The sequence below is a fragment of the Vombatus ursinus genome, unplaced genomic scaffold (assembly GCF_900497805.2).
Source record: "Vombatus ursinus unplaced genomic scaffold, bare-nosed wombat genome assembly UNPS02014832.1, whole genome shotgun sequence".
Classification (NCBI taxonomy): Eukaryota; Metazoa; Chordata; class Mammalia; order Diprotodontia; family Vombatidae; genus Vombatus; species Vombatus ursinus.
This window is the reverse complement of record NW_020954610.1, coordinates 76,985,080-77,007,847: the sequence shown is the minus strand read 5'-3', so window position 1 is coordinate 77,007,847 and position 22,768 is coordinate 76,985,080. Positions and strand designations below refer to the sequence as shown.

The 22,768-nt window shown below is 38.5% G+C and overlaps 1 protein-coding gene across 2 annotated transcripts in view; it reads left to right on the top strand.

Moving 5' to 3' along the window:
* Window positions 1–2,407: 2,407 nt before the first annotated feature.
* Window positions 2,408–22,768, top strand: part of LOC114025641 (alpha-catulin-like) — a 95,598-nt gene continuing 75,237 nt past the window's right edge. For both annotated transcript variants that reach the window (XM_027839110.1, XM_027839109.1), the window contains exons 1-2: window positions 2,408–2,569; window positions 21,076–21,265. In XM_027839110.1, the coding sequence (XP_027694911.1) occupies window positions 2,438–2,569; window positions 21,076–21,265 (322 nt within the window). In that variant the 5' untranslated portion in view covers window positions 2,408–2,437. The remainder of the gene's footprint in view (window positions 2,570–21,075; window positions 21,266–22,768) is intronic.

Here is a 22,768-nt window from a genome sequence, read left to right as displayed (position 1 = left end):
AAGAATAACCTACCCAGCAAAACTAAGTATGATGCTAGAGGAGGCAAAGATGATTTTAAATGAAATAGAAGACTTCCAAGCATTTCTGATGAAAGGACCAGAGCTGTGGAGAAATTTCGAAGTTCAAATATAGGAGTGAAGAGAAACAAAAAGTTAACATTAATGAACAATGATAAAGAGCTAAATAAGCACAAACTTCTTACATTCAGATATGGGGAGATGATACATGTGTACCCTCTGATCACTATCATCATCAGGATTCATACATGGAGTCCAATTAGATATAGCCTAGAAATGGTTATATTACATTTTGATGATCTTAAGAAAAGAATAAAAAGAGAGGGGAAGAGAAATACATTGTGGGGGGGGGGGAAGAAGGGAAAGAAAGATTAGGAAAAATTACCTCACAAAATCTGGGTGCACACATAGATATCTATACAAACAAGTGGGGGAGGTGGCTGAGACATGAACTTCACTCTTATCTGAACTGATCAAAAGAAGGAAGAATCCACCCACACAGCATATTTCACTAAACAAGAAAACAGGAGTGAAAGGTGAAAAGGGGGCAGGGAAATTAAAGGGAGGATAAATTAAGGGAGAGATTCATCCTAAACCAAGTTAACTCTAAAGATGTAGATATAAAGATACTTATAGCGCTTTTTGAGGTGGGAAAGAATGGGAATCTGAGGGGATGCCCATAAATTGTGGAATGAATAAACAAGTTATATATTTAAATATGATGGAATACTATTGTGCTAAACTCTTAGCAATGTAATGACCAACCAAGATTCCAGAGCCCTAATGAAGAAACATGCTCCCTAACTCCTGAGAGAGAGGTGAAGGACTGAGAACAGGACAATTATCTTTTGACATAGCCAATGTGAAAATTTGCTTTGACTATACATATTTGTAATAACTTTTGTTTTTCTTGTGTTCTTAGTAGTAGGGGAGATAGGGTAAAAGGACGAGAAGACAGATCTTGATTGATTAAAACAAATACAATATTTTTTAAAAGTTAAGAACCTAAAAGAGGCTGTGGTTCTATAACTGATTGACTTGACTTGGTAGTTTAAAAATAATTTACTAAATAAAAAGGTACTGTCCTCAGTTTGATTGCTGCTTAGAACCTCGGGTCCTAGGGTCCTTGTCCTGTAGTAATAAATAGCTAGAATTTATATAGCAATTTAAGGTTGCAAAACGTTTGCAAGTATTATCTCATGTTAACCTTATAACAACTATAGGAGGTAGGTGCTATTATTATTCCAATTTTACAGATGAGGAAATTGAAATTGAAAGAAGTTAAGGGACTTGCTCCAAGTCACTGCGCTAGCAAGTGTCTGAGGCAATATTTGAACTCAGGTCTTCCTGACTCCAGGTCAAGTGCTCTATCCCCAGTTATCTACCACCTCGCTATCTTTTGACAATCACCAGGTGGCTTTGCAACGGGGAACATTTATAAGTTAAAGGGGACCTACCCTTCCACTCAGTCACAGGGGTTCAATCTAGGAAAGTGACTCCTCTTTTCCAGGTCTGACCCTCTAGCTAGACAGATCAGATATACCACAGGATCCTAGGATTTAGATGAGAGTCCCGAAAGATCCTTCCATCCAACCTCTTTATAATAAACACAGTTTTGGAAGGAATTATTCTAGTCTATATAAAAAAAAAAATTCCCCTTCCTTCCTTTTCTCCTTTCCTCCCTTCCTCCGTTCTTTCCTTCTCTCTTCTCTTCTCTCTCCTCCTTTTTCCCCTTCCTTCCTACACCCTTGGCCTCAAGTATTTGTTAGATGAGTGAATCAATAACTTTTCAGCCCCCGGTTAGGGTGTGTGTAACAAAGGTATTTGAGAAGCCAGAGGGTATGATTTCCTTGGGAATAAATTTAAAGGAACTATGTTGAAACGTGAACCGAGTTACTCTCGGAAACACCCAGAAAGACTATTACAGAAAATACTTTCCAGGTAAAGCCTGGCTCGGAGGGGTAAATGCTCTTTGATCTCTCCGTTCTTCACCTTTCAGGACCCTCTCCGGTGGCTTCTGCCCTGGCAGTTTCGGCCAGTCCATCTCTGTGGGATGGGTCACCTTTAGGGTGTACCTGGGCCACCTTTAGGGTGTACCTGGGCCCTTGACACCTTTGGGGCGCGCAGGTAAGCCCGAGGCCACGCGGCGGCGGGAGGAGGAAGGCTCAGACCCGCTTCTCGCCTCTCCCGGGCGGCCCCCTCCGTCCTCGCGCGGGGCCCCTCCCCCCCCAGAGGCTGGGGACGGGCGGCGCGAGCCAGGCTGGGGGCGGGGCAGGGGCGGAGCGCGGCGGGCGCAGGGGCTTTGGTGGCGCCGGGGGCGGCGGTGGCGGCGGTGTGACGGCTGGGGCTGTGGTGGAGTGTGGTGCGGTCGGGTCGGGTCGGCGAGCGCCGTGGGCCTGCTCCGCCGTCGCGGACCACCATGGCCACTTCTCCCGGCGGCGGCGGCGACTTGGGGGTTTCCTCGCTAAACTTCCCGGGCTTTGGCTTTGACTCCGGACTGGAGATCAAAACTCGCTCGGTGGAGCAGACCCTCCTTCCGCTGGTGTCGCAGGTAAGATCGCGCCCCGCGCGAGCGCAGGCTTCCCGGCCCCCCGACGCCCTCCACCCCCTGACCCGCGCGCGGCCTCGGGCTCCCTCCCCCCACCCCGGGCCCCTAGGCTGCCGGGCCCGGGCGCGGGAGGCGGAGGAAGCGGGCCGGCGACGGCGGCCGGCCGCGGAGAGCGCGGGGGCGCCCGATTCCTCCCCAAACTCTGCAGGAGCTGAGCCGAGTGGGAGAACGGCGTGACTTTTGTCCATCCCGCCCGCCCCGTCTCCTTAACGGTCTCCGAGAACCCGAGGCACCGCGTGTGTGTGTGTGTGTGTGTATGGGGGGGCGGGGGCCGCCGAGCGCTAAAGTTTCCCGAGTGCGCGAGACTGGCAGGCAGGCAGCGGTGCAGCCCGGGCGGGCGGGGGGCCGCCGGCAGCGGCGGAAGGGAGGCGAGGTGGAGGCGGGGAGCTCGGGGCTACGGGATCTGCTGCCCGGACTTAGTGAAAGTGGTGAAATCTTCCTGTTAGTTCTGGCTTTCTTTTTGTGTGCCCAGAGGGCAGGCAGCAAACCGCGAGCTAGAGACGGTAATCTCCCTGAAAGGTACACTGCAATGGCAAGAGATAAGTGTATATCCCGTGGAGGGGGGGGGTGTGCGTGCGAGCTTACGGTGCCATCTTAAAGTGGAAAGACATTTGGGGGGCAATGCGCAGGTTGATCAAATAAATGTATACGTGTGTGTGTGTGTGTGTGTGTGTGTGTGTGTGTGTGTGTGTGTGTGTGTGTCCGAGCGCGTGTGTTTGTGCGCGCGCGCGCTTAGGTGGCTGTCTTAAAGTGGAAATACATTTCGGGGGCACCGCGCTGGTTGACCAAGTTTTAAAAAGGAAATCTAGATAATAAGTAAATGAGAGGGTAGCGTGTGCAGTGGGATGGGCTGGAAGAAAACACACTTTGTGTACCTCTTTGTTATTTGGATAAATAAATTTAAAAATTCTGATTGCACTTTTTTGCTTATTGCAAAAAACAAACAAAAAAAAACCTCTTCAATATTGTGACTATTCAGGATAATTCAATTCTGTGTAGCGGTCCAAATCTATTTATCATACGTGGTTTTAAAAGTTTTAGTACATTTTGTAAATATTACCAAAGAAGGTACTATCAACTTATTTTCTTAACCTCTGAACTTCTCAGAGGAGTCATCTACATTTTGTTTTCTGTTTATTCACTACTTGTTTTTTCCTTAAGTTTCCGAATTTGGCTACCATCTTCCCTATGTCTTTGACTATTGCTTTGAACTATTGCTTCTAGTCATTAACGACTTCTTCTTGGCCAAATCCCATATATAATCAGCTGTCTTGACCTCACTACTGCCTTTGCTAGTGTTGACATTCTTCATTTATTGAAGCTCTTTAGACTTTTAGCTTTCTAGAGGTTATGCTGCTATCTCCATTCTTCTTAGATTTCACACACACACACACACACACACACACACACACACAAACACACAACCCCTTCTTATAAACTGTGTTTCAACTCTCGAGGCTTAGTCTTGGGTCCCTTTCTCCTCTGCTTCTACACTTGGGGAATTATATATCTTCAGCCTAGCCCTTTCATGCTATATTTTTCGTCGACTTGGACATCTCTTTGACATTTTAAACTTACTATAGGTGGCATCTCTATCCTTTCACCTTGTTTACTTAGCTGGTACCAAGTACCATAGTTGTTCCTTAATTTACATCTTCAGCCTAGACCTTTCACTCTGTCTTTTTAGTCTACTTGGATGTCCCATTAACATTTTAAAATTGCTGTCCTTGGTATCCCCATCCTTTCACCATCTTTTATCAGTAACTCCAGTCTTGAAACCTTAAAATTTCTCTTTTGCTAGTTCTTATTATTCTCTCTATTCTTCCTCCCCACTTCTCCCCACCCTCATTAGCCTTTTCTGTTCATAAACTATGACTTAACACTTACATTAGATTGAAATGGAAAAGAGGACTTGTTGGTTGAGAGTCTTTAAGACCAAACTGAGGAGTTTGTATTTGATATCGTAATAGTGGCTACTGCAGTTTTATTAGCAGGGTGGTGATTTGATACAAACAGTATCTGAAGAAAATTTAATATAGCATCCCATATAAGAAGGATTATAGCATGGAGGTGAGAGAAGCAAGAGCAGCAGTACTGTTAAAGAAACAAGACTTAGAACAAGTTGGTACAGGCGCACCCCACCCAATGATATGAATTGATTCCATAAAAATAGGACACTAGGTAAAACATTACCTACAGCAACAATGTTATAAAATGGAGATATGTTCCAGGACAGTCAAAATTTAAACTTAAAATAAGTCTTTACAGACACTTGAAACTAATAAGATTGAAACATTGATGCATAACTGAGAGAAGTAGAGCTTGTAGGAGATGGATGATACTGAAGCTGACTAAACTTGGCAGGGACAAAGAGACAGCTATGGCATGAAGAAAGAGGTAAAGATGAAAGCTGGTGTTATTGTGGCCAGAGCTATTATAGGCCCAGCTCATCAATATCAAAAATAAATAATTAATAAAAATTTTAAAAAAGAAGGAACTAGAAATTGGAAGGGTTTTTGTTCTCCCTTTTCCTTTGTCTTGGCAGAAAAATGAGTCCTGCACTGGAAAGGGACAGAGTTTCGAGAACATCAGTAGAACGAAGCACCTTTGCAATATTCCCCTGTCCTTCCTTAACTCCCTACCCCCAAGTTGGAGCATTATTATTTGATGGAAGGAGTGCCTCAGAAAAACCACGCTACTAAGTATAGGAAGTAGTCAAGAACCATGGCATATATGACATAGGATTTTAGGACTTAGTCTTGGAAATGGCATTAGAAATATAAGTCCAATCCCCTTATTTTACAAATAGCAGACAAGTAGACAGCGGCAGAGTCAAATTTGAACCCAGGTCTTTTTATTCCAAATCCAGTACTCTTTTCCTTATACGTCAAATATTTTGGGAATGCTGAATGTATGCATCTTTTTGACATTGTCATGGTGTGCCAGCAGGTTCCGAATATAGAGAAATCTTTCTATTAATAGACTTTTCACTTTCCATTTGATTTATAAAGCAATAAAATAATGATTCAGTTTGAGTCTTAAGTCAGACATTTCAACTGGTTTCCCAACAGTGCAGTGGGTTTTGGTTAGCATGTTTGTATGTATTATTGTTATCCTCATTATTATTATTTTGAGACTGAGTCTCCCTATCGTTCTTCTGCTGGAAGCACAGCAACCACTCAATACTTATTGGTGCAGAAGCTTTAACTTGCTCCATTTTTACAACTCTGGCTGGGTTGCCCCTCTTTGACAGCTTGCTAGCCCTTAACTCGAAGGAGCTCACTATATTAGTGCTAGGCTTAATGTGGATACCAACTGGTTTTTAGCCCTGTTGTAGCTCAGAAGTCCTGAATTCAAAGAATCCATCAGCCTTAGCACCCTCCCCATCCCCACTTCTGCTAGCTGGGATTACGCAACTGACTGGTTAGTATATGTTATTGTTTCTGTTGTTTCTAACAATAATGATAGTGTATGATACAAATTATATAACACTTTAAGGTTTGCAAATTTAAGTGATGTTGGTTGGGTCAACATTTTGCATTGTATCCATAGAAGGCTTTAAAGGCATAGAAAATTTTAGAATGTAGAAACTTAAAGCTGGAGAGATCAGCAAAGGTTATATGATCCAACCCTCCCTCTTAAGTAGGAATCTGCTCTGTAACATTCCTAACAGTTGGTCATCCGGCCTTTACTTTAGCACTTCATCATCAGTAAGCTAATTATTTGTTGTTATTCTTCAGTCATTCAATTGTATCCAACTCTTTGTGACCCCATGGGTCATACTGCTTATGAGGTTTTTTCTTGGCAAAAATACTGGAGTGGTTTGCCACTAATTATTAGGGAAACTATTTGCATTGTTGGGCAACTCTAATTGTTAGGAAAGTCTTATCCTACCTTCCTGTAACTTTCACTCGATCCTAATTTTACCCTTTGGAGTAACACTGAATAAATCTTTCCTTCTCCATGACAGTCCGTCAGATATTTTAAGGTAGCTATTCATTCAACAGGTACTTATTGAATACCTACTGTAAATTATAGACTGGATTGTCTACCTCAAAGCCTCAAATGAAATAATGTATGCAAAGTGCTTTGCAGACTTTAAAGATATATATAGATGGATAGATGCATGCATGTGTTTATATGTGTCTGTATATGTGTGTGTGTACATATATATGCCAGTTGTTTTTTGTTTTGTTTTTATTTTTGCGTAGACTTGTGATTTCAGGAATTTCTGGTGTGGAAATTCTCTTCACTTGTATAAATCATTAGCAACTTCTCTAGCTTGTAATTATAGGGAATTGCATGTAGCATTAATAGCCTAAACTATTTGCCCATGATTACATAGCTAGTATATAGCAGAGGAAGGAGTTGAATCCAAGTCTTCTTGGCTCCATGACACCCCTCTATACCATGCTGCTTTTCATAAATGCCAGTTCTCGTAATGATATTATTACCATGTGTAGGAATACACTGTGCTAGGTGCTGTAGTTACTGTCTCCCTTTATTTTTTTGGTGTCTCTTTCTGAAACCAAGTATCTTTGTTCTTTTAACAGTTCCTTTCACATCACCCTTCCAGAATGAAGTTTAGTTGGTCAGTGTTTCTCTTAAAATGTAGTATCCACCACCAAAGAAAGAACTAGTAGATTCTGAATGCAGATCGAAGCATACTATTTTTCACTTTCTGTATTTTTTTCATTTTTTTCCCTTTGGGTCTGTGTCTTTTTTCACAACATGACTAATATGGTACTATGTTTTGCATGATTGAATATGTATAGCCTATAGCAAATTGCTTACTGTCTCAGGGAGGGAGGAGGTGAAAGAGGGAGAGAGAAATTTGGAACTCAAAATTAAAAAAATAATAATGTTCAAAATTGTCTTTATATGTAACTGGGGAAAAATAAAATATTATTTTATTAAATGTAGTATCCATAATTAAACATAGTATTTCACATATTGCTTGATCAGTGCAGAGTACAGTGAGTATATTTCTTCCTGTGCTCTGAACACTAAGATGGCTTTAATTTTTTTTAAAGTAGCAGCATCTCACTGTTGGCCAATATTGAACTTGTGGTCAACTAGAAAGGCCAGATAAATGTAACTTAGATTACTGCCAAGCAAAATATCTCTTCTAGCTATCCTATATTTTTGCAAGTGATTTTTGAGCCTAGTTTTTAGCCCGTGATAAGTTTAATCTTTTTAGTTTTGACCCAGTTTTGAAATTTTTTGAAATCATTTTGAAGGGTACTGAATTTGGAGTCAGAGGACCTAGGTTTTCTCAGTCTCTGCTGCTTGTTTGATTTGAGACCAGTTACTTTACTTCTCTGGGTCTCAGTTTCCTCCTCTGCACAATGAGAGGGCTGTACTTGATCAGGGGTTGGCCACTTTTTTTTGTTGGTAAAGGTAAAGATGGTTTTTTACAATTTTAAATAAGGTGGTATTGTGTTTAAAAATGTAAAAACTGGGGGCAGCTAGGTGGAGCAGTGGATAGAACAATGCCCCTGAAGTCAGGAGAACCTGAGTTCAAATTGGGCCTCAGACCAAACACTTGACACTTACTAGCTGTGTGACCCTGGGCAAGTCACTTAACCCCAATTGCCTAAAAAAAAAATGTAAAAACCACTGGCAGGCCCTACTAAATAGATTATGGGCCAGATTTCATCCTCAGGCCATAGTTTGCATACCCTTGGACTAGATAATCTATAAGGTCCCTTCCAACTCCCATGATCCTATGAATGCTGATTTTTGTCATCTGTTATATTAACAGCAATTCATGTGGGACAAGAGCCAAGGATTTTTTGTCTGTTTGTTTGTTTTATTTTGTGCAAGTTTAATATGAGTTAAAAGTTTGAGGCAATTGCTTTATTAAAAACTAATGTAATCTTGGGCTATATCAACTCAATTTAGCAAACATTTATTAGATGTCTACCAAGTGCAGAGCATAATATCTGTGATAAAAGAGGTAATAAGTCCTGTAGTACCCTGTACTACTCAGGTCACATTCAGAATATTGTATCCATTTCTGTATTTCATACTTTCAGGTGTAACATCAATAAACTAGATGGCCTTTGGAATGCAACCAAGATAGTGAGGGATCTAGAAAATAATGTCATCAGGGAAAAGTTGAGAGAAGTGGACTAAATGTGAGCAGTCATGTAGAGGAAGGAATGATTTTTTTTTCTATTATTTCAGAAGACAAAACTAGACCAGTATATGGAAGTTGCAGAAAGGTAAAGTTTGTGGGAACAATTGGAGCTGTCCAACAATAGATTGTGCTGCCCCATCAAGTAGTGAGCTTCTTAGTATTGGAAATATTCAACCAGAGACTGGTTGACTACCAATTATTGGTTGTTCCTTCGTTGAAAGAGCACTCCTACATTGTTAAAGAGGCTGGACTAGATAATCTGCATGTTTCCTTTTAATTTAATAGTCTATGATTCTGTGATAATCAGTTCAATAAAATTAACGTGATTTCTGAAAGAGAAAATAATACTATTTTAATTTTTAAAGTTTTTTGTAAATGATAAGTACGTGGACAAGAACTAATTACTTTATTCAGACTTTCAGATAAGAAAGATAAGATTTCATACTAAAAGTGGTTTTAAAGAAAAACAATTTTTAAGGGAAATGAGTAACCATAGTTTGCCTTGGGTAAACAATATGCTATTATATAACAGGGGGGATGGAGAGAAAGAGACAGATGTGAGACATGTTTCAAAAAAAAACTCAGCAGGACTTAGTGATTGGTGAATGGAGTCCAATATGAATTTATGATGCCAGCTTACAAAATATCAAGTATTTATATAGCATTTTATGTTTGCAAAGTACTTTACATATGCTGTGTCATTTGATCCATGTTTTAAGTCTGGAAACCACTAAGAGAAAAAAGAAAGTCTACTGTGGGAACTAGTTTTGGTGGATCAGAGTTCATTCATTAGGTATTTGTTGTGTACCTTTTTTGTACAAAAGGGTAGAGGAGAGTAATGCAGTGCAATCACAGATCAAGGAAAATATGTTCATTTGTATTTCTGCATATGCCTTGTAATTAGCAGTATACTAAAGGGAAGGAAGCAGGAGGAATTGCTGGGGAGATATTGAATACACTCACGGAGAAGGGAAGAAGATCCTGGAAGGGGCAGAAAAGGATGTTTCTCTACAATGCCCCATATGTGCAGTAGGTGGTTAATAAAGTTTTAAGAGTCAAGTTGAGGTTATGGAGCTAAGGACTAGTTTGGGAAAGGAGAAGTCTGGATACATTTTTCTTCGAAACAGACAAAAAGAAGAGAAAGCTTAGGCCTATTGGCCTCTATCTCTTCAGTCTTATCTTCTTAGGTTCATAACTTGAAGCATCATTAGAAAAAAAAATACTTAATGGGCCTATTATTATTATTTTCTCAGAGAGAAGTTTAGACCAGTAAAAGCAATTTCCTTAAGCAGTTCAACAACCCCCTTCTTCCTTCTTTTCTGTTCTGGACCTGGTTCATTGCTCATTCACAGTGTCCAAGATGTATATACTGAAGGAACTATGGGTTGACTGTTCAATTGTGTATCACAGACTGGGAAATAAACATTCTTTATCCACTTGACTTTTACTTTGTGGAAAATTAGAATGAATGCTTTCAAGTGATTATAGTTCTCATTTGGAAGGTTCTGGAGGACTATCCATGACTGCTGCTACTCTGTGGCTATGAAGCATGGGATACCACAGTGTCCAGTGAATTCAAATTGATGATTACCCAAAAGGCAATAGAGGGATAGATGATAGGCATTAACAGGCATTGGCAATTGCAAGGGAAAAGCAACGTCAAGAATGTCATTAGAGAGTGGTGTAACCAGAAAAGAAAATGGACTGATCAGGTAGCTAGAATAAGGGGTAACAGTGGACAATCTTTGTGCTCCATTGGCATCTACATAATATCAAAAAACCTTGAGGAAAGACTCCAGAATGTTGGGTAAACCCACTGTGAATGGTTTATAGGAACAAAAGACACAAATATGAAGGGCTAGTTGGGTTGATTGACGTCTGTGTCCAGATAATGACAACAGGTCCATTGAAATACTTATTTAGGCTTTGTATCCCACTTGCAAAAGTATTTGAAGTAGTTTATGAGATTAAACATAATGTAAAATAGGACAATTAGAAATAAAGCAGAATCTTATCTAAAAAGGACAAACTGATTACTACTTTTGGATACTAAATGATACTCCTGAATTTTTTGACAGCTAAGGCAAAGAGGAAACCTGTTAGGTTATGTAGTTTTAATTTTCTGACTAAAGAGGGCACATAAAAACTTCTGTAGAGATAGGCATTTCTGTGGAACTACACTCTAGCAAAAAGTTATCGCATAGGTTCTGTATGACCTTGGGTAACACAGGCAATTTCCTCTACTAGTTTTGCTTCTTTCCTTTAAGATCTATTTAAATGCATAAACATTTTATTGACCCTGTGTAAAGGTAAAAGATAGGACATTAACTTTATTTCAATAAAGAGATATATAAGAAATTTTATGTGGATAGTGAGATAATATGTCCCATGTACTTCACTCTCTCGTGATCTAGTAATACTCAGCTAGAATTAAAACATCTATATAAATGGATAGTTACCATGACTATTAGACTGTTTTAAATATCAGAACTCAAACTCCCTTAAGTTCCTATAAAGAAAATATTCTCTATTGTTTGTTAATGTGCAAGCTCCGTACCTTAGCTACCAGTCATAATGGTACCAAGTTTTCAAGTTCCATGACTATTCATATTTGTCACATCACTCAAGTAGTTGATTAATAAAAGTTTTTAAAAATGAAATAGCTGGTAAAAGTTCCAGAACTACATTTGTATTCTCACCCATATGGGCCAACCTATTTTCAGCTGGGGTCATTTCCTACAGCTCTAGAGTTTTTATTTTTTCACAGAAGAAAAAGCCTTATATCTTTTCAAGCATTTGTAACAAGTATACCTCCACAATGTTGCAATAACCAGGATCATTTTTTTTCCAGTGGCATCATTAGTGCACTATAAATAAAGCCCATTCTAACATTGTAAAGCCTTGGCTGTAACCTTGAGCCAGTTCTCCGAGATTCAGATCAGTTAGTGATGATGTAAGCTAGCACTCTATGGTATTAACTCCTCTGCCAGTTTACTTACCGTCATCATACTACTTAGAGTTTGTTTATAAAACATTTTTTTCCTATAGAAATAACTATGGAGATTCAGAATTTCATATAGAGAGTATCCTAACAGTCTTAGTGAAGTTTTAAGCTATTAAAGGGAAAAGCTATTAAAACTCAAAACTGCACTGAGACTTTTGGGACAGCCTATATAATCTTTTTGTGTTCTGCTGTGTAGGTAAAAACATTCTCTTTTGTTTAAGAGCAAAATTTAAAAATGAAACTACTTGTCATTGTGACATTGTTTTGGCTGATGTATCTTTGTAGAATCCATTAATCATGTTAGGTTGTACCTCTACTTGGTTGGAACCCTAGAGTTCTGCACCATTAGCATAGAATAACTCTCTTTAGCCTAAATAATTATTAGGAAAATAGTTATCAGTTAACCATCTTTAACCATAAAAAAACTTCATATCCCCTAGAGAACACCTAATTTTAAGCAAAACTATAATATTGTATTATCAAGGATGTTTGCTATGAAATGCATTCACAAGCTGAATGAGTTAACTTGATGGATAGGATAGTTAACTTGATTAATTAAATGTTGGTGAATGCCTACAAAATACAGTTTTACTTTGATGTAATTGATGTCATTGACTTTCTTTTTCTAGCAATAACTAAACTACAGTTCCACCTGTCCTGTCCAGAATAGAGTGGGTCAAGTTTGAGATTAGCTAATAGGGCTAGTGGTTGCCTAATAAGTGAGGTAGAGCCAAAATGGGAAGAGACTAAAATATGAGGTTTATCAACAGGGAATATTAGAAATGGTATTCCATGGAGGTCTGGTGAAACACCAGGAAGACTAGAGCAGGGGGTAGAAGGCCAAATGTTGTAGCTCTGGTTCACAAACTGAAAAAGCAGTTCAGGGCACTACATGATTGGTTTGCTTGGTGTCCCAGTAGGATGACACTTTTTTTAAATGCAGGTAATAAGCCTCTCCCCTCCTAGGTCTTGAAGACCCAGCTGTCAAGCATCACTGTACCTGAGGTCCAGGACATGTTATGAGATCTGTACTGAATGTTGACATTTAGAGGTTTCTGTTGGACTCCGAGGCATGGTCCTCCTGTTTGTAGCTTTTCCATTTAATTTAATACTGGGATTCTGGAATCTCCCCTTTGTCATGAACTTCATCATGAACTGGCTTTCAAGCACAGTAGTTGATCAAGGAACTAATGAATGAATATCAGCATTGAGATGGGCTGATGAAAATGTGGAATGTGCTAGCAGCAAGCCAGGCTCCAGGACTGTAGAGACTCAGAGCTTATGGAGCATGAAGAGAGAGAACATTGAGGAAAAAGCAGGCTGACTAGGTCTCAGTGGGGGAAACGACATTGTGGAGCTGTTTTGGTTAACAAATTCAGTACCACCAGCATGGTATCCTGGACAGGGGCAGATCTGTGACAAAGTTTAGTGACACTGAGTACTACAGTACCTTAGAACTGACTAGGAGCTATAGAAATCCCATAGTTTTTCCTCCCTAGTGCTTCACTCAGGGCAGGTCTCATACTTGTATGTGTAGGGTGATATGACGTCAAACTAATGACCACTAGAAATTTAAAATGACCAAATGAAATGTCTTGAATATCCTAATGTACCTTATCTACAGTTCATTATGGCATAAGTAGACCTTCCCGAGGTTATGTACAAATGAGTTCTTCCATTTATAATCCTATGCAAGGTGTGGAAGTAGAGTTGGTTTTCAGAGTAAACCGTTGGATCTGAGTATAGGAATCCTGCAGTTGCAGCTGTCATACAAAGCCTGTTCTGCTTAACTGTAAAGATTTTGACATGCAGAATAGTCTTGCTTGTGGCAATGGATTTTCCTCTAGAGTTCAGAATCCTAATTATTAACTTAGTCCATTGGTACATTCTTATGTCTTGGAGTGCAAGAGATTCTGAAATCAAATTAGCTAAAAAGAAATAGGATTTACCAGGCCTGACTCTAGTTTTCAGACCAGTGTTAGGCTTTCAAGATTCTGATTATCTCTTTGTGTGGTGATAGACTTTCCAGAAATACTGCCCTGGGAGAGGCAGTCACCAGTCAGAACAGTGGGATCCCAGGGCAGAAAGGCAGTTGTTGAGATGTCTATAGAGTAGCATTTATTGAGTATCTGCTATATATCAAGCATTGTGATAAGCACTGGGAATTCAGAACAACCAAACGGGAAACGTATACAAAGTATGTATGTAGTAAATACAAAGAAATTTTAGTGTAGGGAAAGAATACAATTGTTAACTGGAGGAGCCAAGAAAGACTTTGTGTAGGAGATGGTACCTCCCAGTCTGGCTTCTAACGCTGCCATTGCATTAAAACTGATTGTCTCCAAGGTTGCTGATCTCTTAATTGCTAAATCCAGTCACCTTTTCTTAGCCCTTATCCTTCTTAGCTATGCTGAAGCATTTGACACCGATCTCCTCTTATTCCTGGATATTCTTTCCTCTCTGCGTTTTTGTGACATTTCTGTCTCCTGGTGCTCTGCTTACTTGTCTCACACTTTTCATTTCTTACTCTGGATCAGCATCTTAGTGTAGCAGCTGTGCTTCAAAAGAAACCTAGAGATTCTGTTAGGTAGAGGTGAGGAAGGGGGAGAGCATTCTAGGCATTGGAGACAGCCTGTGCGCAGTTATGGAAGTGTAAGATGGCACATCATGGGTAGAACATAGAGTGTGTGAGGGGAAATGATAGTAATAGTTAGCATTTATATAGTGCTTTAAGGTGCGCAAAAGTAGTTTACATGCATAATCTCATTTGAGTCTCACAACAACCCTGTAAGATAGGTGCTACTATTATTCCATTTTACTGAAGAGGAAACTAAGGCTGAGGGAGTGACTTGTCCAGAGGCATAAGGCTGTTCAGTGTTTGAGGAAGAATTCAAACCCAGGTCTTCTTGACTCTTTCCAGAAAGATAGTATGGAGCCAAATTGTGAAGGGCTTTAGGTGCCAAACAGAAGAGAATGTCCAGTCAAAGACAATAAAATCGCATCTTCAGTATAAAGGAAAGTATTTGCCTCCCTGTTTAATGCAGAAGATATGCATCATGTTTACTTAATTTGGATCATTTTTAGATATAGATGGAAGAGAAGCAATAATGTATAGTCCTGTTGCTACCATTTAAGAGCAGGATTATATCTTCTGTGAGAACATTCCTACTTATTTTGATTTTAGCAGTTGTTTTTTGATGTGGATTCCAAAAAAAGTATCAGTTACCCAATAATTATATTAAAACTGGACAATTTGTTTCATGGCCATTGAACCATAGCCAGTCTGCAGATAGCCTAAAGTTGTTGTTAAGTCTTCAATGAGGTCTAATGGAATGGATTGAGACCTGAGTAGGAATCTTACCTCAGACCTTAGCTGTGTGACCTTAGGCAAGTCACTTTACTTCTCTCAGCCTCTAAAATGGGGATAATAATAGAATCTACCTCACATGAGGATCAAGTGAGTTAATGTTTATAATATGCTTTGTAAATCTAAAACTTCTATATAAATGCCAGCTCTATTATTGAACAGTACTGGTAAGTTTGTTGCTAAATTTTCTTTTCTCATGGATATTATATTGGGAAATCCAATTCTGCTGTTTATTGAAGAGAAAAGCTGGCATAGGCTTAAAAATGATAACATGTTGCAAAATTTAATTTTTTATTTAAGAATTATTGATACATTTTATTTTTATTATACTTCATTTTCTGAATATATCCCTTCCTGCTCCTCTATGCAGTGATCCATACCCATAATTTTCAACCCCTTCAAAAAAGGGAAGGAGATGCATTTCCATATCTCTTTGCTGGGGCCAAATTTGGTCGTTAAAAATATATGATATTCAGTTTCTTTTTGTTGTTGTTGTTGTTCTTCCCATTTACATTGTTGTAGCTGTATATGTTGTTTTCTTAGTTCATTCAATTCCTGTGTCTTCCCATGCTTCTGTGAATTCTTCATATTTGTCATTTTTTATACTACATTAATATTTCATTACGTTTATGTCCCACAGTTTGTTTAACCGTTCCTCAGTTAATCAGCATCTACTTTGCTTCTAGTTCTTTGCTGCCACAAAAAGTGCTGCTATGAGTGTTTTGGTATTTGTGGGACACTCCTTTTTGTCCTTTACCCCTTTGGGGTATAAGGCATAGATTTTGAAAAGAAGGAACAACAGGGTGGTTAGTTGGTAATTTTGAGACAATGGAGGATTTCTCTTTTTAAAGATGGAGTAGATAGTACTTTGTGTCTATTCTGAGGGAATTATATTAATACAATTCATTAAGGTTAGTTGTTTGGAAACTCTAGGTTTTTGCACTTGGGACAAATTAAAAAGACTCATGGCAAAAAGTCTTTTCTTAGCACCTCTTTAGTTTGATTAGTCCACAAACATTTCAAGTTATTAAATATTTATTAACCACCTGTGATGTGGAAGGTACTGCAGAGTATCTGGAATTATTGACTTCTACCTATGTCCTGCAGTCAATTTTGTGTCTTGTTTATCTTTTATGGTTCCCAGACAAAGTACATTGTATTGCATATCTAGTATTCATTGAATTACATCAAAGAAATAGAAGCATCCATTATTAGCTCTCTTTTTTCTCCAATTCTACACCTCAGATCCTTTCAGAATTATCCTCTTTCTCCATAGTTTTGTTCCAGTCTTCGAGGAGATGGTGGTCCTTTCCTTTGCTAGGTCCATCATTCTTTTTCTACCCTTGATTTCATCTATTCTTTTCTCCTTCTGGAGTTTTCTCATCGGATGATAGAGTAAAAACTGAAAGAGACTATCTAGACCTCCTCTTTAATAGGCAATCTTTCTTTATCCATTGGCTCCTTCCCTAAATACAGGCATGCTCAGATTTCTCCCATCTTTCAAAAGCTTCACGTGACCCTTCTATTCCCTCAGGATATCATGCTTTATCTCTCCTCCCTTTTATAGCCAAACTCCTAGAAAAAAGGTGTCTGTATTTGTTGACTTTACTTCATTACATTCGGCTCACCTTTTCAGCACCTCCCAGTCTGGCTTCTAACACTGCCATTGCATTAAAACTGATTATCTCCAAGGTTACTGATCTCTTAATTGCTAAATCCAGTCACCTTTTCTTAGCCCTTATCCTTCTTAGCTGTGCTGAAGCATTTGACATCGATCTCCTCTTACTCCTGGGTATTGTTTCCTCCCTATGTTTTTGTGACATTTCTGTCTCCTGGTGCTCTGTTCACTTTTCTAACACTCTTCATTTCTTGCTCTGCATCAGCATCTATGATCCATCTCCTGTGTAGGAGTGTATGCCCAGGGTTCCATCCAGAGCTCTCTTCCTTCTCTACCTTCTCTTGGTACATCCTATGGGTTATAACTGGCATTTATGTGGTGCTTTGAAGTATGGAAACACTTTCTATGAATTATCTCAATTGATCCTAACAATAATTCTATGAAATTACTGCTATTGTTGATCTCATCTTATAGATAAAGAAACTGAGACTTGGGTTGAGTCACTCAGCTAGTCTGTCGATGAGCCTGGATTCAAATGTAGGTTGTCCTGATTCTAGGTCTAACAGTGTAACCACTGTGCAATATTCCCAAATCTAAAATGTACATATCCAGCCTTAATCTCTCCCAAACTTCAGTCTCGTATCACCAAATGCTTACTGCACATCTCCACTTGAATATCCCACAGACATTTCAGATTTCAAAAGTGAACTCATTATCATCCTCCTAAGCCTACACTTCCATCTCATCTTCCTGTTTCTGTTGAGGGCAACACTATTCTTCTAGTCACCCAGGTTGAAACCTTAAGTAATATGTAAGTTCCTTTAAAACAGGGAATGTTTTGTTTTGGTTTTGTCTTTCTAATCCCAATGTTTAGCAAATGCCTGGCACATTGTTGGTGCTGAATAATTACTGACCAAATCGAACAAACTACAAAGATAAATTTGTAGGACTAGATAATTGAATAAAGTAGTTTCTCTTGTTATCTCTCTCACTTTTCTGTGGGAAAGTGTCCTAAAATATGTTCCCTGCAAGTTGAACCCCAAACCTTCCCCGGGATCTATAGGAATCTAGTTTCTTCTTAGAAAGATATAAATTTAAGATTAGTCCAAATATAGGCTACCTGAAAGTATTACCATTCCTAAAATGAAGTTTCTTGGAAAGAGACAGACAATGTATGTGAAAGTAGATACTGAAACACACAGGCCACACTTGTGTTTTATACAAACCAATTTTATATAACCATCATTAAATAAATACAAAGCAACATATCTTTGGACCAATGTAGTTTAACTGATTTCAGTTGTGGTGTTTTCAAAAATTTGGGCAAAGTTTTGTTTCCATTTTGCTTCCTGGAGTTTGTTTTTCCAATAAAGAAACAGCATGGCTAGTTCTGTTTTCCCCTCCCCCCAGGCAATGGGCAAACACTGGCTTTAGCCTTTGTGTTTATCTTCTGGTAAATACTTCAACAAGAAGTTTCTTGCAAAAGAAAGTGTTAGTAAAGTGCTATCAGATTTTTTGATCTTCTGACTGTTAGAAAATGAATTCTCTTATCTTTTGTAGACAGATGACATTAAAGTCAGGCAAGAAGGTTAGATCAGGAACTTTATTAAAAGCCATTTCCAAGTAGATAAGTGGTCAGAGGATATGAACAAATAGTTCTCAAAAGAAGAAATGCAAGCTATCAACAACCATCTAGCAAGTGCTCAAAATTACTACTGATAAAAGAAATATAAATTAAAATGACTCCGAGGTTGGCACCTATCAAATGTGCAAAGATGAGGATCATTCTGTGTTGGCGGTATAGATATGCACATTAAAACTCACTGGTAATGGCAAAGGAAATTGGTCCAACCAATTTGAAAAACAAGCTATAATTTACGCAATTTTTTAAATTAGAAAAACTAGATATGATAGACTTTTGACAATTATGTAATAGAAATTATATAGAGCATAGCAACTTTAAAAGAAATATGGATACCTTTACAAAATTTGATCATATGTTGAGACAAAAGGAGCTCATAACTAAATGTAGAAAGACAGGATTATTAAATAAATCTTTTACAGACTATGAAAGGCAGTACAGCACAGTTGATGAAGGACTGGCCTTGAAGCCTGGAAGAACTGTGTTCAAGTAGCTCTGTCAGTGTACTCAGCAACTCTAAAACTCTAAGTTGTAGAGGAGCTTCCTCAACCAGGATTATAGGATGTGATTAGATCCCCTCTTGCTCAAAGTACTGGTTGGCTTGTTTCAAGTCTATTTGGGGGAGCTCATGCTGGCTTCCCTAGGGAGGTTCCTCTCTTTAGCTTTACAGCTTCCCTATTTACCTGTGATCAGGCTGGCTTCCCTGGTTAGACCTTTCTATCTGCTTCAATCAGCTTCCTGCTGGGGCTTTTTATTTTGTTTTGGTTTTTTGTTTATTGGTTTTGGTTTTAGCAGTTCTGGATTGGATGGTGAAGGTAATTTCTGATTCTACTTGATTTTCTTTATCATTGATCTTTTGGAGTTCTTTAAGATATTTGCTAGGTTTTATGTAGCACCCTTGCCTCCTTTATAAAGAACAAGACATGGGATAAAGAGAGGAAAAAGGAAAAGAGGATGATGAAGGGTTGTTGTGGAGCTTAAATGAAATAGCACATGTAAAGCATTTTGTAAACTTTGAAGTGCTGTCTTCCCAGGAACCCTTCAACAATTGTTATTTTTATCTTTTTTCATCTTTGCCAATGTATAGTTAGGTTCCTTTCTTTCTTTTTCTACCGTTTTAAAATTCACCATGTATGCGTATCATAGGATTCAGAGCTGCAAGGGATATTGGAGGTCATCTAGTCCATTTCCCACATGTTACTGATGAGGAGGCTGAAGCCCAGCGGGGTTAAGCAACTTTCCTGAGATCCCACATATGCAGGGTCACTGTTTGAATTTAAGTCCTCTGGTTTCCAATCTGGTGCTCTTTATAATGCTGCACACTTAGTAAGTGCCATCTTTGTAAAGGCGCTGGCACTAAGAATGAAACTGACGTAGTATTCCTGTTCTTAATTATATAAAACATTTACATTTTCTTTTAAAAGTTCAAAAACTTTGGGGCAGCTAGGTGGCACAATAGATAGAGCACTGACCCTGGAGTCAGGAGGACCTGAGTTCCAATCCAGCCTCAGACACGTGATACTTACTAGCTGTGTGACCCTGGGCAAGTCACTTAACCCCATTGCCCAGTCCCCCACCCCCCCCAAAATTCAAAAGCTTGGATATTAGTCTCAAAAATTAATTTTGAAAAGATTCTATATCTAAAGGGAAATTTTTTCCAGAGCTTGAGAATATAACAAACTCTAATTTTTCATGCATATTGGAAAGAACACTGGAGTCATTGTACAATCTGCATACTTTGAAATATGGTTGGTGCTTTAGCCTGTTTTAAAGCCCTTCTTGCTAGTATCGTTATTATTATTACTTATGAGCAAAAACTTACAGAAAATAAGAGTCTAAACCAACTGTTTGCATCCCTCATAATTTTGTTCCTATCTTTAATGTATGTCTTCTTCAGTTAAAAACAGTATGTGCAGACTGATTATTTTTAATTTTCCACTTAACATTGTTTCATGTATGTGTTTTCCTAAGACCTTTTCAACCCGTTATGTCTTTGAAGGAACTAAACTTTCATTCTGTATAGGATCGGAGATATAGGGTTGGAAGGAACCTCAGAGGCCATCTAGTCCAGCTCCTCGTTTTAAAGATGAGGAAACTGAGGCCCCGGGAGGTTAAATGACTTGTCTCTTTGCTTCTGGTACAATAAAATGAAGCAAATAAATGGATGAAATATAAAAGTATGCTTAAAATGAGTAGCTCTGTCATATTCAAGTTAGATTTAGAACTATCAGGGAGAGCTGGAATTTGAGTTTCAAGGAAAACATAGAAACTGGGAACTAAGGACAGCATTTGGTGATGACAGTTGTGGGTTCTATGAAGGTAATGAGCCAGTTTTCCTCCACCAAGATCCACCTCCCACCTAACACTTGTTATTACTGTTTGATAAAGTGACAAGAGGGAGAACAGAGCTCATTGTTCCAAACAGTAGCTGGAGGATGGGGATGATGTCTGCAGAATAAACTTTAAGTTTGATTTTGGTGGAGTAATAGTCCTGAAGTGTGATATGGGGTGATGTTACTGGTAATGGCCAGATGCTTAACTTAATTTATTTAAAAAAAAAAAAACTTGTGCTGTGTAACAACCATAATTAGCCATTATTATAATTAGGTAAACACCTTTAAGTTTTAAAAAGTAATTGATATACAATTCTAACATAGTTTTCTCTTATGTTTATAGATAACTACACTTATTAATCATAAAGATAAAACCAAATGGTCAGATAAGACTTTGCAAGCAATTCAACGAGTGGGACAAGCAGTCAACTTGGCAGTTGGAAGATTTGTTACAGTAGGGGAAGCTATAGCCAATGAAAATTGGGATTTGAAAGAGGAAATAAATATTGCTTGCTTGGAAGCAAAACAAGCAGGTATGTGAATATTTACATTTTTAGATGTCTAATACCAATGTTATTGTTGCACAGATAGAAAATTCTTAGTTGTTAAGATATGTATAGCACAAATATATGTATAATATATTTATCATATATGTATATTATATATTATATGTGTATGTATGTATGTGTATATATATATATGTATGTATGTATGTATGTATGTATGTTACTTGCTTGTCAGAGACACTCCTGTAATGAAGCTTTGGATTACTTTTAAAGGATTGGTTATATTTTGGTTTAAGCCCTATCCAGAAACCTAGAGGAAAAAAAATCTCTTTACTGAAAAAATAAAAGACATTCATCTCAAGCTTCTTCTTCTGTTTTCATCATTCCCCATTCTCTTATCCTTTGCTCTAGTCTCTGACAAAGAGGTAACCCTTTAACTTGCCACTTGTTCCATTGAACCCCTCCTGTCTCCTCTGGGAACTGGCCCCTTCAATCATCTCTTTTTCTCTCTATAATCATCACTCTCAATATATTGGTTTCTTCTCTAATGGTTACAAATATGCTCTAGTCAACCTTTAAAAAAATCTTCACTTGATCCCGTTAACCCCTCAAGTTGTAATCCTATATTTTTCCTTTCCCCAACCAAAATCCTAGTAAAAGCAATCAGCACTCATTTCTTGACCCTAACAACTTGACTTCAACTTATCTCTCCAATGTTACCAATGAACTTTTGATTTCTAAATTCATTGGTCTTCTTTTAGTCTTCATCTTGATCTCTCTGCAACTTTTGACATTGTTGACCACTTTATCCTCCTGGATACCCTCTCTTCCCTTGAAGATACTTTCAAGATACTGCTTTCTTTTAGTTCTCCTTTCACCTGTCCAATCATTCCTATTTGTTCTTTTTTGCTAGATCATCATCCATCTTCCCTTAACTCTTAGTGCCACTGAAAGCTCTTTTGGGCCCTCTTATATTCTTACTGTATTCTCTTTCTTTTGGTGAATTCCTTAGCTGTGAGATGTTTAATGATACCTATGCAGATAATGTGTATGTATATCCATAATGATCTCTATGTAGATGACGTGTACATACATATACGCATATATACATATCAGTACATGTATATATTGATATTATTATATCGATAATTTCTCTCCTGAGTTCTAATCCTTAATCACCAAATGAAAAACATCTTCTCTTTGATATGCTGTAGGCATCTCAAACTCAATATATCAAAAATGTAACTCATGACTTTCTTTCCATTCTGGCTCCTTCTGTGCCCTTTTCATCTCAAGGAGGCATGAGCCAGAGAAATAAGACCCAAAACACCATCTTCCTCTTTATTACTCCCTCCACACAGCCAGAATGAGTAATCAGGTGACCCAGAAACACCATCTGTGGAGACTGAATAATACACACTTCTGGTTAAGTTGGCAAGATGAAAGGTTGTAGAGATGCCCAGCTCTCCCACACACACTCCAACAAAACAAAGAGAAACAGAAAAAAGTTCTTCCACTCAGGCCAGAACT